Source organism: Peromyscus leucopus, unplaced genomic scaffold (assembly GCF_004664715.2).
Source record: "Peromyscus leucopus breed LL Stock unplaced genomic scaffold, UCI_PerLeu_2.1 scaffold_801, whole genome shotgun sequence".
NCBI lineage: Eukaryota > Metazoa > Chordata > Mammalia > Rodentia > Cricetidae > Peromyscus > Peromyscus leucopus.
The window spans coordinates 37835-55000 of NW_023505730.1; the positions used below are offsets into that span (position 1 = coordinate 37835).

At 45.7% G+C, this 17166-nt stretch overlaps 1 protein-coding gene and 1 pseudogene across 1 annotated transcript in view; one reads left to right on the forward strand and one right to left on the reverse strand.

Annotated features, from left to right (window-relative positions):
- LOC114709914 (CD177 antigen) overlaps positions 1-11584 on the forward strand; it is a 33517-nt gene extending 21933 nt beyond the window's left edge. Inside the window, 8 exon segments of the mRNA XM_028893916.2 lie at positions 4232-4402; positions 7626-7740; positions 7829-7885; positions 7888-7953; positions 8153-8181; positions 8252-8371; positions 10998-11147; positions 11513-11584. Coding sequence (XP_028749749.2) covers positions 4232-4402; positions 7626-7740; positions 7829-7885; positions 7888-7953; positions 8153-8181; positions 8252-8371; positions 10998-11147; positions 11513-11584 — 780 coding nt within the window.
- A 1324-nt stretch (positions 11585-12908) lies between these two features.
- LOC114709879 lies at positions 12909-14990 on the reverse strand (annotated as a pseudogene).
- Between the last annotated feature and the right edge of the window lie 2176 nt (positions 14991-17166).

A 17166-nucleotide genomic window follows, 5' to 3' on the forward strand; every position in this document is an offset into this window, starting at 1 on the left:
CTAAGTTCTACCTTAATTCTCTAATCTTAGTTTCTGCCCCATCTTGGTCTTTCTCATCTCTTTCTTCCCCATCTGACTCTTCCCATCTTCTAATCTCATTCTTCTAGTTCTCTCAGTCAAAATCCTCCCTCAGTCTCTGAGGTTTACACTTATATACCCATGCAATAGCAGTGCTCTAGCTAAAGCAAACTCACCAGGCTTGATTTTTTTTTTTTTTTGAGACAGGGTTTCTCTGTGTAGTTTTGCACCTTTCCTGGAACTCACTTTGTAGCCAGGCTGGCCTCGAACTCACAGAGATCCACCTGCCTCTGCCTCGGGAGTGCTAGGATTAAAGGTGTGCGCCACCACCACGCGGCTCAGGCTTGATTTCTTACAGGGTCATAAAGGCAGGCAGCGACCATCAGGCTTTCTTTTACAACCCAAAAGGCGAGTGTTAGAGGAAGTCAACTAAGAGCTAAAGATTAGTTAGTATATCAAAAAAAAAAAAAAAAAAAAAAGGGAATTTATATGCTCAAACTACATTCCTAGAGGTGGTTAGGTAACTGTTAGGAGTCTATTGATGTTAGTATAGAACACCAACTAAAGCTGTATAAGAAAGGAGGGCCTGAGTTTAACTGGCCTTAATTCAGGAGATCATTTGGCCTTGGGTACTTGACAGGTATTTCAGATAAAATACACTGTTAGGAGTTCTTGGAAGCATATATAAGCTATAAGAAAATCATTGTACATACAAAAGCCAAATATCACCACGCCTTCTTAAGCCATGGCTTGACCTTCAGAAAAAGTCCTTGACCTTTCCAAGTAGTAGCTTCTGGGATAGTAGCTGGAGTCCATATGTTTTCCGCACTTGCGACATGGATGTCTCCCCCTGTGCTTTGGGACATTTCTCTCTGACTAGTCTCTAAGTCCGCTTGGGACACCCTGGGATTGAAATTCTTGTTACTACAGCACTTAACCCATCCAGCTCCTCAAGGCTCATCTCAGTGCCTTCCTGGAACTTCCTCACCTGCCGGTAGGAGCTGCCTACTAAATTCCACAGCTTCTCCACAAGCTCCTGGCTCTGTGACCCTTTCCTGGCCTCCTTCCCCTCAGAGCTACCTGTCTGTCTCTTCTCCAGCCTCCTGGGCTTTCATCTTGCCAGTTGCCTTGCCTCCCTAGGAAGCTGCCTGCTAAGTCCCTCAGTTTTCTCTCTATGTCCTCGTGCCTTCTGTGACATTGGAGCTAGTTCTCCTTGTCCCTTGGGTCACACTGTTCTCTTTTCTTAGCTGCCTACCCCTCCCATGGTGGAGTTCTTTTCTCAACCTTTTTCTCCTCTGACTCAATTCCTTTCTCAGACTCAGAGATTTTCTTACAAAGTCTTGCTCGCTGTCTTACTGAAAACAGCTTGGCCTCAGTAGAGCTCAATGGCCAAAGTAGCACACTCAAGTTCAAATTCTCATAGATTGTAACAGCTTCTGCCAGCACAAGCCAGTGATCCCAAAGTCTCTTATCTCTAAGTGTTCTACCAACTTTCCACTCTTAAATCTTTTATCTCTATGATTTCTGTGTTCTGCTCTCAAGAAATCTGTAAAGACTATTGTGTAAACAGGGCTTATTTCAGGATTTGTAAATTCATTGCATGTGGTTATAGGATCTGTAAAATCTGTAATAAAACTTGGCTACAAAGTTACAGCAAATGGCTTATAATAAAACCTTATACGTAGGAATTTTAATTTGCTACCACATCCTATGTATGTGATTCAACTCTGGTGCAGAGTACATTCTTTATGTAACTTGGATTCAATTCTTGTTTTGAAAAATAGATCTATACCAGCAAAACATGTTTTAAGCAGCAACCATCTTAGCTGATGACCTCATGAAGATGTAAGCAGCCACATGACTAGCAGTCACCTTGACTAAGGTTAAGGAGTACAGACCAAGTGACTTCATCTTTAGACGACCATGTGGCATATCAGCAACATAAGTATAAAATCAGCCCACTTAAGCCCTGTAGTTTATCACTGTACCTCTTCTCAGACAAAAGAAGCAACGAGTCTCCAAAATACAGTAGCTTGGTATGGATTTTTGTATGATGATAGAAATGTAAGATTATATTTGCTAACACTACACATGTGATTCAACTTTGGTTTGGAATATACTGTATATGATGGTGAAATTTTAAGATTATAACGATCTTCTCAGAAACAAAAGCTGATTTGGAGATTTACACCTAACTACTTATGTCTTTGCTAAGTGTTCAACACTAGGCTTCTAAAAAAATTTTAGGTAAGTAACAACATATGTTTGATAAATGAGGTGTTATTTGATAAATAAGAATTAGAGATGTCTAAGGTCCACTCGGATTCACAGTAATAGTTTGTCTAGCTTCTGCATCTTTGCTCACTTTAAACTTTAGCTATTTTGAATAAACTAAGCCACACAAAAACTGCAATATTCTATAATGGTGCACTCTAAAAGGATCAGAAAAGTGGCCAGTCTCCCTATGGACTGTGGCTATGTTTAAAAGTTTTATTTTTGATACAAAAAGAACTTTGATTCAAAAATTGTTGTTTTTAGCCGGGCGGTGGTGGCGCACGCCTTTAATCCCAGCACTCGGAGGCAGAGCCAGGTGGATCTCTGTGAGTTCAAGGCCAGCCTGGGCTACCAAGTGAGTTCCAGGAAAAGCGCAAAGCTACACAGAGAAACCCTGTCTCGAAAAAACCAAAAAAAAAAAAAAAAAAAAAAAAAAAAAAAAAAAAAAAAAAAAATTGTTGTTTTTAACGCTCAAGCTTAACAGTGATAAAGCTATAAAATCCAAATATTATAAAAGATATTAACTTATTGAAAACTGTTAAAGATGATTAAGACATTCAAGTTAATAGGCACCGTATAAATGATCAAATACTTTAATGTGTTCAGAACTGTACTTGTAGTCATGCTATGTACTAATGTGATAACTTACAGGAACAAGCACTATTTAGCCCTTCTGTATATCTATTGAGAGCTAAGCCTGAAAAAAATAACTAGCAATAAGCCAAGTTTGTTTAGTATAGATATTAATAGGTAGATGGTCCTCAAACTCTTCAGAGATCTGCAAAAAAATAGCTGTTAAAATGTTTAATGGAAAAAGTTTTACTATGGCAGACAGAGACTCCAACTCCTGGCAGTGACCACAAGCTCTCCAAAGAAGATGATAGGGCCCAGAAGAACTCCACCTGGAGCTGGCTTTAAATGTGACAAAGCCAGCCATTGGAATGAAAAACTATCCTTTGCTTTGCCTGCCACCAGGACCCTGTGCAAACTGTAGACATGCAGGATATGGGGAGCTGATTGCCTCCCTTTCCCTAGGCAGGGTAGGCAGTTCTGTCCAAGTCTCTAACTCCACAGGAAAGCCTGTCAGATGTTCACAGTCTGGTGGCTACAGACTGGCACCGCCCTGTGACCTCTGTCCCCAAAGACCGCAGAGGAACCCACGGTGATTGGTCCAGGGAGCTAGCAAGTCACTGTGGTTTTTAATAGATTTGGGAGTGGCTTGGTCTGTACTTCTGCTTACTCAGGTGAAAGTCATCCTTCTCAAGATCTCTGATAGCACTGACGACTAGGCTAGTGACAGCTTCGTCAGTTTTAAGAAGCAATAATCAGGGTTTCAGCTCCTTCTCAGTTCTCTTCATTCTGTCTGCTTGCCTACCTGTTTGCCTGTCTGCCTGCAGGAGGGTATGTGCTCCTAAGTGCTGGGCACCAAATGCAGTGTTTTGAAGAGTGGCAAGTGTTCTGAACCCCGAGCCATCTCTACAACCCTTTAAGAAGGTGGCTTTAATCTGGGGAGATGGGGACCAACCACAATTTTCTGCCTTCTAAAGGCTTCTCAGAGTTTCTCAGCGGCCTGACATGATTACCTTATCCTTTAAGAGGACACCAGTTATGGGTGGTAAATAGGTGGAGGAGAAGGGAAGGGTGTAAGAAATTCTGTATACATGCAGCAGCTCAGTTGCTCCGGAGTCTCATCTGGTGCCTTATTACATCATCCGCAGGCAACTGATCCCAGCCTAAAATGTGAACGTGCCTTCCCAAATGTTCTGTATTCTGTGTTCTCTCTCTGTACTCTTCCCCCGCACAGTCTCTTCTGTCTGTGTCTCTGTGTCTCTTTGGCTCTCTCTCTCTCTCTCTCTCTCCTCTCTCTCTCTCTCTCTCTCTCTCTCCTAATAAAGCTCTAAAAAGGTAACCATGGCTCATGATTCTGCCACCACCACAGCATCTAGTGCCAGCCACTAGCACTGTATACCTTCAGCAGCCACGGCCACCACCACTGCTGCCACCTCCTCACCCACTCCAGCGAGACCTCGAGCCCCACATTCCTCACCTCCGCTGGACCCCCCAACACTACCGCAACCGCTGCACTACTGCCAAGTTTCTTCACTACACAGTGAGTGCCCCCCCATTCTCTCGGCTGCGGTCTGACCTATATTCTTTGTGACGGACACCCCTGGGGTTGTCCTCGGGCTGCTGAGCTGGCAATGGCACATTTTTGCTCCTGAGGAGGGGGTCAGTGCCTGCCTTGGTCTACCAGGTGGACCACCTGCCGCACATGCCTCAGTCCTTAGCCTCCCTTGACAAAGCAGAAGGCTAACCTGAGCTGATTCATAGATCTTTCTTCTCTCCTCGGATTGCCTGAGATTGGAGTCTGATCCCAGTTTGTTATTTTAATTTTTTATTTTTCTCTCGGCTACAGCCATGGGGACAAAGGGGCGGATACATTTACCCCTTACACTGGGTGGATACCGGTAAATCTGACCAATAACAACTTTGCGGGAACTTTTGCCAGCTAACGGGCAAATAAAAGAGTTACTTTATTCCCAAGCTTTCTGCTAAAAGCTCTGAACCCTTTCTCCTCCCCATGTTGATGTTTTCTTTTCTCTGCCACCTGCAGCCTTTTTCTGTCTGACTTTCCGGTCTCTGGCAGTGGGCGGGCTCTGTACTGTTCCAACCTCTTCTGTCTGATTTCCGGTTCTGGCAGTGGGCACGGGCTCTGTATTGTTCCTCTTCTGCTGACTCAAAACTTCCATGAGAGGCCAGTCGGTCTGGAAGTGGCTAAGATCCATGCAAACAAGTTTACAGTAGTCAGGATGGCTCTTAAACCAAAAATCTGCTTATAGCCTCAGCAAGTCTTCCAAAAGGATCAGTGTACAGTCTGCCTCCTGGCAGATCTTCCAAAAGCTGTCTTAAGCCATCAATCATTAGAAAAAAAATCAGGACATTGGAGTAAAAAATCCATCTCTTGTTTCCCCAGATCTCCCCGACTAAAACTTAAGCATCTGGAGAGCAAGGCTCCTGACCCCACAGACAAAAGAGTCATCTGTGGCATTTAAGGTTGTGCCAGGGAAAAGATCAAAAGCCGAAAACAAAATTGCCAAGTGCTGGCACTCACTGACTCCCAAAAGCTGTTGGGTCCCTGTTTTTAAGTGCGGAAAAGGCCACGGGATATCGAATGTCCCTGCCAGGCCAATCAACAGCCTTGTTGAAAGTGCTGCCTAGAAAGACAACCGGTCAGCTGACTGCCCCCAGCACCAAGACACAATGGGTACATCAAGCTAAGACCTCCAGCAGACCCAGGCTTGGCTACAGACATGGCAGGGAACCAGAACGCATCAGGGAAGCGGTCTGTTTCTTTTCTTTCTGAACACCAGAGCCACTGACTTGGTCCTGGGAGTTTTGGGTGCCACCTCTCCTCATTTCCCTGTTGTCGGGTACAGAGCACAGCCTTACCCACCTCACACCAGATTTAATTGCACTTTCAGAGTTACTTAATGGGAAAAGATTTCCAGCTAAGATAGGAGCTTTCATTTCATTACCTCACTCCAGATCTATTTGCCAGTGTTTCTCACATGCACAGAACAGGGCCCTGATCTTTGCCTTGTCCCTAATTCCAAAAAAGAAAAGTTCTCATTCACCACAAGCTTTTCTCTTCCCAGTTCCCTGTTCTAACTCACTGTTCAGCTAATGGTACAGGACCACCACAGAACTGGAGTCCAGGATCATCAAGTAAGAAACTGTAACAGCTAAAAGGTATTTACACCCCCAGACCCAAAAGCATCGGGCGCTACAAAAAAGACCTTAATGTAAACATCTATTACTGTAAAATGCTTTAAACAATTGATCACCTGTCTCCTAGATGCTAAACTAGTAAAGGAAACAGGTGCTTTAAAATAATCTGTCTCTGATAAGGACTTAGTATGTTCCAATCTCTCTGTCTCTCCCATTAACACTACAACCAATACATAGCAGAGTACTAAACACCACATATTGTCCCTAATCTTTTCATGGTTGCTTCTTAACATTTTTCAAAAATTCTTCCCAAGCTCCAAAAACCAGCTTAAATCATCAGGAGGCTCTGAGAAGAACAGGTGTTCAGGAGGAACAGGTGAACAGAGCTGCAGACTTGGAAGCCTTGACTTCTGAGTCCCGTTCTTAATCCAGACAGGGATGTCACAACCAGGGCACTGGAATATAACTCAGAATGTAATGTTCTCCCTTAAGCTACAAGCTGTAGGGACAGACATCTGTGGCTCCCTGACTCTCACACACCCTACTGATTTTCCTCTCCACAGATACTCTGAAATGTCACAAGAGTAATCTTGTGTAAAATTTTGGCATGGTCTTCACTAAAAGACCATTAGAATGAAATCATTTTGCGACCAAGGAAACTGGACATGAAGAGATATGCCAGGAGACAATCCTGAAAGTAGACGTAGGTGTGAGATGAGATGGACAGCCCACACTCCTGTACTGGCAGCCCAGCCCTGCCCTGGATTGTGTTCCCTGCCGTGCCTGCCCAGCTCCCCTCATGCCTAGGCTCTCTTCCCATGCCTTGCTTTCCGGGTCTTGATGGAAGCCCTGGGAAGATTAAGGGGGAAAGCCCTGGGCTGGCTCCCCACTACCACGTGAACTGGGGAGGGGGCGGGTGGCACCTGTCTGTAAAGACAGCATGAGCTGTGTGGTGGAGACAGCTGACCTCATCTGCAGCTGTATAGGGAGCTCCCGAGCAGCTTGGACTGGGTGAGACTCAGGACTGGGGAAGAGTGCAGGAAGGGGAGGAGGGACTAAGGGAAAGAGGGAGGATAGGAAACAGGAAGGAAGGATGCTGGCCTGTTTCGGGCTCTGCTAAGCCACTGGGTCCTTTGCAGCTTTTCAGGGAAGTGGCAAGGAGAGAAGCAGACCACAGGGAGCCAGCTGTGGGTGTGAAGGGCAGAGTGTGCAGGGAAATCCAGCAGGGTAGAGGAGGTGGTGAGCAGAGTGAGGCTGCAGCCTGAAGGAGGGGCTCAGGGCAGACTGTGGAGACTGTTCAATGGGATGTGCAGGGGCAGGGCAGAAGGAGCCAGGCTTGTGCTGCAGGCTTTGCTGACACAGGACATGCTGTGTCCCACTGTCACTTGGGCATTGCGCTCTCCCTGGGAGGGGAACATCAGGGGACCCAAGAAGTGGGCACCCAGGCCTGGCCATCCTCCCATCCAAGCCTGGCTTTCACTCTCGTTGCCTCTTAAGTGAAAGTCTCTCCTAGTGAGGAGCAAAGGCTCAGGCATTCATGTAGATAAGGATACCACGATTTCAATATGTGTGGTGATGAGTTTCCTGATGCAGGACATGTCCAGGTTTATGCCAATAGACCTGGAATCTTGGCTGCCATGTATATCAAATGCTGTGAAAGTGATCTGCACAGTAGTGCTGCCATCAGCCAAGTCCTACTTGACTACATCAATATTTCAGGTTTGGGTTCTGGGTACAGAGACTTGAGGATCTGCCTGGGGCTGCAGCTGAGAGCGCACTGTGCAGCTACCTCCTCCTCTCTCCTCAGCCTCCTATCAGTCAAAAAACATCAGGTGTCCTGTCTGCTTGAACTATCAGGGCTCCTGCCCGCAAAAACTGTCTTCTGTCCAAAGGACACTGGTTGTTATGACGGCGACATTGCCATTGAAGGAGGTGAGTGCTGGAGGTTGCATCCCCAGGATGAGGGAGACAGAGGCCATGACTCTAGGGACTCAGCAGGAGGGATGGGGACTGACCCCTGAGTGTGAGGGGAGGTCAGAGGCCCTCACTGCTGCAGCAGAGGGAATGTGGATGGAGTCTAGAACCCTGGGACTGAGGGAAAAATTCAGGACCTGGGCTCCTGCATCCATAGGAGGGGGGCTGGAGCCTGGACTCCTGGGTGTGAAGTTGTTTAGGTTTTCTGAACGATCCCTTCCTTCCTTTTGAACCTGTCTGGATCTTCATCTTCTAGGTGGAGTTTAATGCCAATTTTAGCATTAAAGGATGTCTGGACGTGACTGCTGGAGACATATTTAAGAAAGACGAAACACTTGGGATCTTCAGCGTGTTGGAAAACATGAACTCAATGACTGTAAACTCATTCACACATGTGTTTGTCCCTGTCACCTCTGGCTTGGGTGTTAGGGCTGGGCTCTCCTTAGCCCTTTGTCTGGAGGGCTTGGTCCTCTCAGATGAACTCATTTTCCCTGTGATTCCTAATCCCTATTGGTTGCCCATACCCATCCCTCCTCTGACGTCATAACCTATGACCTTACACATGAAAGTGTCACCCTGTTGCTGTCCTGGTGCCATCAACCTGTGAGACCAAAATGAGCCATCTTAGAAATAAGACCAAAATGCTTTCACCCTAAAATTAAGGCCTAAGATTTCTCCTTTTGAGAACAGGCCAGAAGTTACTGAGACCAGTCAGTTCAGATTCCAGAAACCAGGAAGTGTAAAAGTACAGAGTCACAAGGTAATCAGGAGGTAATGGCTGCCGGACTATGGAATGTCCTCTCCCTGGCCCTAGGCAACTGCTTGACCATAGAATGTCCCAACCCTAGTTTCCATAGTGACTGTGTGTAATCACCAGATGCCCCCATCTGGGGGCAGCCAATGAAAAATGCTGGTGGGCAACTACTTCCTTAGAAGGAAAACTGAATTGTGATTTCTAGAAGTCCCTCTAGAAGCGAGCCAATCAGAATTGTACCTGTACTAGCACCCTCTAAACTGATGTAACCTTGTGACTTTTCCCTTTAAAAACTGAGCTTGCAGACAGGTGGGCGCTTCCTCCAGCCTCCACTGCGTTGGATGTATTGGACGAAGTCCCTGCCTTAGGCTTTGTATTGCTTTTGGATATCCAGAATTAAACCTTGCTTTTGCATTCCGGCATGCTCGTCTTTGGTGGTCTCTCTGGGGGTCACGATCTGGGCACAACAAACCGCTCACACACACAATTCTTCTGCCTCCTGATATTTCTACATGGGAGGCGCTGAACTCACTGTGCCCGAGGGGACATACACATTGTTCAACACACATGTGGAATAATTAAACTCACTGTTTTTCCCCCAAATACTTGTTTTTCTATGTAACCAGCTGAACACCAACAGTGGATCCATTGCTCTGCCAAGGCCTGGCCTCCATAGTGCTCTGTGACAAAATGTTTCCTAGGGAGACTCAACATACACATCTACTCACTGCAGATTGGGACCCCTTGGCCAAAGTCTAACTTGGCGAACCAATCCATTTTATATTGGAGTTACTTACAAGAAAATGTTTGGTCAAGAATTACTTACCAGGAGCAGAAATGACTCAAAGACAGCTCCTCACCAGAGCCCACCCCTGCATGAGTGACAGCTCCCAAGAGCTGGGATCCTGGAGCACACAGCACAGCCTGCAGCAGAGCTCAGCATGTCAGAGGGCATCCTCCCAGGGGCCATCAGTTTTGTCTACACCTCTTCCAGGCAGCTCATCTGGGTTCTGCTTCTTCCAGGCATCTGGTCTGGTCTTTGAGTTTCTGTGTAACTTACTGCTTGCCCTGGCTGAAGAGGGCCTGGGGAATCTGGTTGGTTTCAGGGACTTCCCGAAGGTCTTTTGAGTTGTTTAGCTTCCTGCTTAAGCAGCTGCCCTGCAGGATGGAATGTTTCCATCTCAGAGGAAACTTTCACAACACATGGGTGACTCCAAGGCTGCTTTGCTTTGCCTTGCTTTTTCCTGGTGCTGCAGCTAAAGCACAGGGCCTCACTGGACCTGGGAGATCACTGGTCGCTGGGCCTTACTCTGTGTGACCTGTGACCCTCAGCTGCTTGTGTGTGTGAGGATTTGTGTTCTATTTTTCCACAGTGTGGTTCTGGGCATTGAACTCAGTTCATCAGCTTAGAGAGAGGCAGGTCCCATTACCCACAATGAACCATCTCACTGACTGATGTTTTTAGAGTTTTCATTCTGGCTGAAACTTGCAATCCTGCCAGCAGTGGCTCTGTAAGGAGGGAGCTGGGAAATTCATATTCCAGTTGTCACTGTCCTTTTGGACATGCAAAGGCTGAACCTAGAGACTAAGGCAGTCTCCATAGATCTGACACCCACATTGCTGAGATAGGGAAACTTCTGGAAGAGTGGATCTGGAGAGGCAGAAATGGCCATTGATCCACTGAGGCAGGGAGTCCACACACACTGGTCCATGGATTAATCAATTTCTTCATTGCTGTGATGCAAACCTGAAAAAAAAAAATCTAAATGGAGGGAAGATTTGTTGGCAGCATGATAGCTCATTTTGGAAGGGAAGCATGGCAGCATTGGAATGATGGGTCTCAGCCATGCATGGTGCCCTGCCCATAGCCAGGTGGGTTGCCCCTACTCCCATTTTTTTCTCTCTGGAAACACACTCAAGAGACACATCCCCAAATGTGTGCTATTAATGCCCTATCTGTCTCTCAATCTAATTCCTTATCAAAAGATACCACATCCTTACCTGCCACCTTTCTTTGACATGTTGGAGTCTTCCGTATAGAAGGGTAAGATCCCATGAACCATTTGCTCCATCATTGTATTGTTATGTAATAACCTTACACAGCGTCCCCATTAGTTCACATCATGAACAGAAAAAGAGGGAAAAGATTACACAGAAAAGCAGTTCGGGGTGGGGGTGACAGCTGGTAGCAATCAGAACTGCCTTGACTCCCGACACCCTGCTTCTGCACCCCATCCTGGGCTTACAGGTGTGTGCCACCACACCAGTGATGGAGCATCAGAGTCCTGGGAAACAGATGCTGGAAGACAAAGACAGCAGACCTGCCTTTGAAACACGCTGTTTTAATTCCATCACTCCTGACACAGAGGCCTGCTGGTCTGAGTTTAAGACCAGCTTGGTAAATGGAGCCAGTTCCAGGACAGCCAGTACTGTACAGAGAAACCCTGTTTCAAAAACAATTTAAAACAAAAAAATTAGGACCACAAAAGCTGGGTGGGGGGAGGTGGGGTGAGGAGCAAGGGATTTCTCGAGTGGAGAAACGAGCAGAGGTGGTATGTTTTCATGGTCCCTTGGATATGCCTCAGGTTTTCTTTTGTCTTTAAATATTTGTGCTCAGGATTTTTGTTTATTAATAAATGGTAAAAGAAATCATTTATATCTGGCACTCAAAGTAGGGCATTGTTAGACTTTATGAGCGCCATTGTTAGTCCTGAGAAGGGGAGCCAGAGTGACCCTTCACTATTTCCTCATCCCCCCTTCTAGGCTGCTTTCCTGCCTGAGGAGCTTTTTCCAACCAATCCAGGCTCCCAATCCAGGCAGCTCAGCTGGTTTTGAGACAGGCTCATAGCGGGCGGTGGTGGCGCACGCCTTAATCCCAGCACTCGGGAGGCAGAGGCAGGCGGATCTCTGTGAGTTCGAGGCCAGCCTGGGCTACCAAGTGAGTTCCAGGAAAGGTGCAAAGCTACACAGAGAAACCCTGTCTCGAAAAAGAAAAAAAAAAAAAAGAAAAAGAAAAGAGACAGGCTCAGGCTTGGAACTTTTGAGGCTGCTGTTTGTTGTGGTAGCACCGGGTTTACCACACCTGATCACCACATCTGAGTGAGGGCTGTGGATTAAAAAATAGAGACAAGAAACAGCGGTCATTCGCCCAGCAGAATGCCGAATGCTGTTTATTGAAAGAGGGAGGAAACCTTAAATACAGGCTTACAGCACAATGGGAGAACCCCGGAGGGCAGAAGTTCGCTACATTCTTGCATCTAAGCTGTTAACGCCCATTATGCAGGACACACAAACAAAGAACCTCAGGTGAGTATTCAGGAGGAATAAAACCAGCAGGGAATCAGCATAGGGAGGACACCTGGTCAAGGTCGGCAAGCAAGGCAACAGCTACCCAAAATGGGGGGCCAGGGCCCTACAGCTGTTATCAAGCCCCTGGCGGCAGGAAGGAAAGCCACACCCCACAGCTACTGTAGTTGCCTCCAGCAAGGCCCTTGTATCATAGCTGTGCCTCTCCGGCCAATTCTACCTGGCATTCGCAAGCACCAGGGTAGAGGCTAGCCCAGTTGCTTTGCTGAATTTCCCCAAGGCAGTCAGTCACCAAGGACGCCAGCCAGAGCACAAGTCACTGCAGCTTCTGCACCTGCAGCTCCCATAGCAATGCTGCCTTGGTGCTGCGCCTGCTCCACCTGCTGGTCAGACATGGTCGCTACATCTGCACAACCCAGAGGATAGGCATCAGAACTGGAAAGACACCTGAGAACTTTTAAATGGTAAACTAGGCTATTAAATGAATTTATTAATTAAAATAAATAAATAATCAAATTTAAAAAAGAAAAAAGGGAAAGGATAATCTTAAAACCTTCCCTATGTTAAAAATGGGAATGATCACAATGCAGAGAACGAGGCCCTGTCTTCCTACTATGGACGGGATACATATAGTAAAATAAATGAGGAGATAAACAACTAAATAATGTCGGTCATATTATCAGTCTGGCAATTTGTATTTTATCCTTAAAAATTGCTTTGATATCAGTGCCAAATAGGAGAAATGGACTGATGAGAAACCAACCTTGAAAACACCACAAGACACAAGCCTTAGAAAATATTAATACCGATAATATATACGTCCTACAAATTATTACTAAAGAAGATAATAAACTTTTTTTTTTTTGCTCTGATTGGTATTTTATTTCTCTTTTACAGGTTCCACATAATAGACAAAGGTTTTTTGATAACATATTGTTATCTTTGCTGGAGATGATCATATGATCATTTTAAACAACACAAATGTGTACATACATGAGACTGTGGTTTCTGCAGCCTATAAACACCTCTTTGGGTTTAAAAAGGGAAAAAGCAGTATGCTGACAATTCAACCGTAACTCTTAGAAAAACACCGATTTCCTTACCAAACAGGAGCGCCCTGTAGGTGGACCTATCACCCAAGACAACAATGAATCAAGCCAGGGGAAACTGAGCGCAGCTCCCCACACCAGCTCAGAAGACCTCCCCCACCCAGCATCTCCTCAAGGTGCTCCTAGCTTCACCACAGAAAGGTAGCAGTCACCCCAGAGAAGACAGGAGCAGCAAATAACCCCGACAACTTGAGTGTCCTCCAGTGCTTCACACCCACCATCAGGAACTCCATGCAAGCATGCATACCATTCTCTAGACTGCTCCCTTCACTTCTCAAGAAAGGGAACCAGGTCTTCCTAATTGATTTAGGTGCCTGGGATAACAAAGTATTTCATCAGAAAGGATATAAGCAATGCTATTTGATAAGAGTAAGAATAAGGAAAAAGCAGCTATCTTAAAGAAAAATATCTAAATAAATAAATATCAGACCAATGCACAACATACTGCAAAACTGGAATACAATACGGTCAAACACAATGTTCAAATATTAAACTGTTCAAGCACATGAAGATCATCTTCTGAAAGACAAACTGGGCTCTTAGTTTGTAGCTACCTTTGTGTAACTTTAAAAACTGCTGCCCCTCAACAAAGTCTGACACTGATCTTGATACTTGTTGGGAAGTTCACTGAGGCAATGATAACTCATAGAGATATACAGTCAGCTTTAGAGAGATCTTCCCAGTGCTCATCTTCAGAATTCATCTGAGGACTGGGCATCATCTTCGTCCCTCACTTCTCTATATCTCCCTGAACTCCCCTTCTGGATTGTAGTTCTGCATTTTAATATTCAGTCTCTCGGCCAGTTTCTGTGCTGCGAGCTTTGCCTGCATCTCCTCATAATTCTGCTTCTGCTCTTTCTGCAGGGCCAGCGACTCTTCTATGGAGAGCAGCTGCGCAGGCAGGTGGTGGAGCGGAAGAAGGCGCGCTGCTGTGATGTCATCAAGATGCTGCCTAGCCCTGCGTTGCCGCTCTTCTGAGGAAGCAGGAGACTCATCCCTCTGACAGTGACTCGGTGAGTCACTCTGTTGGGTGGGTAACACATTGGTCTTAAACTTAGGAGGCGGCGGCACTGGGTTTTTAGCTCGCATTTCTAGCACTTCCATGTAATGAGGCCTCTTAGGAGTCTCAGTTTGGAGCCCTGGCACGTTCTCAGCACTGGTGTTTTCTTCTGAGGGTTCAACTCTGGTCTGTGATTGTGATCTTCTGCAACTTAGTGATAAACAGACTGTCAATGCTGCTGGAAATGTCTTCCGCTTGACTTGAAACAGGGCGTTGGGGGGGATGTTTGTTAACTTCAGATGAGGGTGCCCTGGCTCTGCTGCCGGGAGCTGCGCCTGTGTTCACTGTGCAGCCAGCCTCCAAAGTCTCCTCATCGCCTTTGTGAGTGAGGTGTACAGGTCCTTGTGTTTCTGAGGTGGTTTTAGATGATTTGACTTCTACAGAGGAACAGTCAAGAACTAATGAAGTATCAAGCATCAGGTCAGAATTCTGGGCTTTGTCTGTGTCGGTATCAACTCTTGTGGTTGCTTTTTGCCTTAGCTTACAGTCTACACTAACAGGATCAAACAGTTCACCTCTCCTTCTAACCTCTTCTTCACGTTCTACAATGGCAGCTTTCAGTTTGGCAACGGTGTCTGAAATCTTTTTACCTTTGTCGGGCAACTTGCAAATGAATTTTTCGTTGCGCAAAAGTCTCTCCTGGCGCCTCAACCTCTCCCGCAGCTCCGCCGAACTCCGCTGCCCCAAGTCCTCGGGAGCTGGGGGCTCGAAGCCGCAGGGCAGCGAGAACATTGTGCATGGGCTGCGGCTGGCGCGGCGGGCAGGGCTCCCCAGCGGGGCCCACGGCGGGCGCAGGCTGGGCGGCGGCGGCGACTCTGGCGCGCGAGCGGGAGTCGCCATTTTCCCGGAAGAGTGATAATAAACTTTTGACTGATAAGTTAGAAGCATTGAAAGACGTTATTAAAACATGCTGGGCGGTGGTGGCGCATGCCTTTAATCCCAGCACTCGGGAGGCAGAGTCAGGCGGATCTCTGTGAGTTCGAGGCCAGCCTGGGCTACCAAGTGAGCTCCAGGAAAGGCGCAAAGCTACGCAGAGAAACCCTGTCTCGAAAAACCAAAAAAAAAAAAAAAAAAAAAAAAAACCAAAAAAAAAAACAAAAACAACAACAACAACAAAAAAACCAAAAAAAAAAAAACCCCCAAAAACAGATAACAAAAATATTCAGATACAGACAAAGGAGTTTAAATGAGAACCAACCTCATCATTACATTATGAAATTAGAAAGGAGCAGTCTAAGATTATAAAAAAAAAACAAAACCTTAATTTATCCAGTCACCACACAGGAACAACCACCAAATGACAGATATCCTCAAAGCTGTGTCAGATCTCACTGGAATCCTGTAGAAATGTTAGTTGACTTAAGGAAGCAATAGTCTCATATGATATGCATTCCCTTTTGTGAGGCAGATGTTAAATTCATGGGCAACTAGTAACAGAACTGTCCCACAAGACTGAGAAGACTTAGTTACAGCAGTATTGGAGCCTGGTCCTCAATTACAGTGGAAGACTTGGTGGAAAGATGAGGCTAGGACTGTTGAACAAGGAAGTAGGACTAGAGGTATTGTTATTTCCCAAGACCCATTTCTTGGAGAGGATGATTATGTTAATGTACAAAGACACTCTATATATGATGAACACACCTTGACTCTATGCTGTACAACAGCTTTGAATGATTGGGACAGAGTTAAGAAAGTCAGAAAGAGAACTGAGATATTTACTAAAGTTATACAAGGCCCAAAAGAAACATTCACAATTTTTTTTTTTTTTTTTTACAAAGATTGACTTCAGCTGTAAATAGAATGATGCCAACTCCAGAAGCTAGACAAACACTAATTGAATATCTGGCTTTTGAAAATGTTAATTCATGGTGGTCCGGAAGGGTCAACCCGAGGCTGGTACTTTCTCAGTGAGAGATTCCTCGTGTTGATCATGAATTTGCTAGGTGACTCTGCAGCACAGGAACAGAACTCTGCACCACACTCTCCCATGCTGGCTGATCCTCAGTTGGCTGAGTGTGGGACCAGAAGTCTCAGGGCCCTTAGCACCTCAGCCTCAGGTTGTAGGCTAGTCGTGTGATCACATGTCAGTCACATCATTCCCTGCATGACCCCTTCAGGAATGGCGGCCCTGTCCGTGAAGGAAAGGCAGGTGTACTGACAGAGGACGCAGCTCAGTGCCATCCGCTGAGGAGCTCATTTGAGGCCAGCTGCCCCCACCATTGGATAAAATATTTTGACAAAAGAAGAGACTGTTTAAAATTCAAGGAAAAGTTTGAAGCAGAATTCCAGCCTTCATGGTCTACTGAAAATTCCTAGGCTCTGCCTGGACTTTCACAGAGGTGGAAATGATTCTTCTGGACTTTCAAAAATGCTTTGCTGGTTCCTGGACAAAAGCACTCTGACCCACGATTACACATCAGCACTTGTTCTCTGTGAATAACAATTACTAAAAGGATCAAGTAGAAGAAGATCTCATTATTCAAACTGTGAAGGACTGAATGGTATTAAGTGTTCTTCTTTAATTTAGTGAAGGATCTATTTTAAGAAAAAAAAGTAAAGCTTATTATAAAAATAAAAAAGAAAATGCTAATTCATACTGCAAAAGGGTAATTAGGCCTTTAAAGGCAAGATCAGCACCCATTGAGGAATGAATCCAAGATATATTGTAGCTGGAGAGTTTTCTCTCTGGGTCCCACCAAGCCCCGGCAGTCCAACAGCCCACTTATAAAATAAACACACAGATGCTTATATTATTTAAACTGTTTGGCCTAATGGCTCAGGCTTCTAGCTATCTAGTTCTTACATCTTAAACTAATCCATTTCTATAAATCTATACCTTGCCACATGGCTTGTGGCTTACCGGCATCTTCACATGCTGCTTGTTGTGGCGGAGGCTGGCAGTGTCTCCCTCCACCTTCCTGTTCTCTCAATTCTCCTCTCTG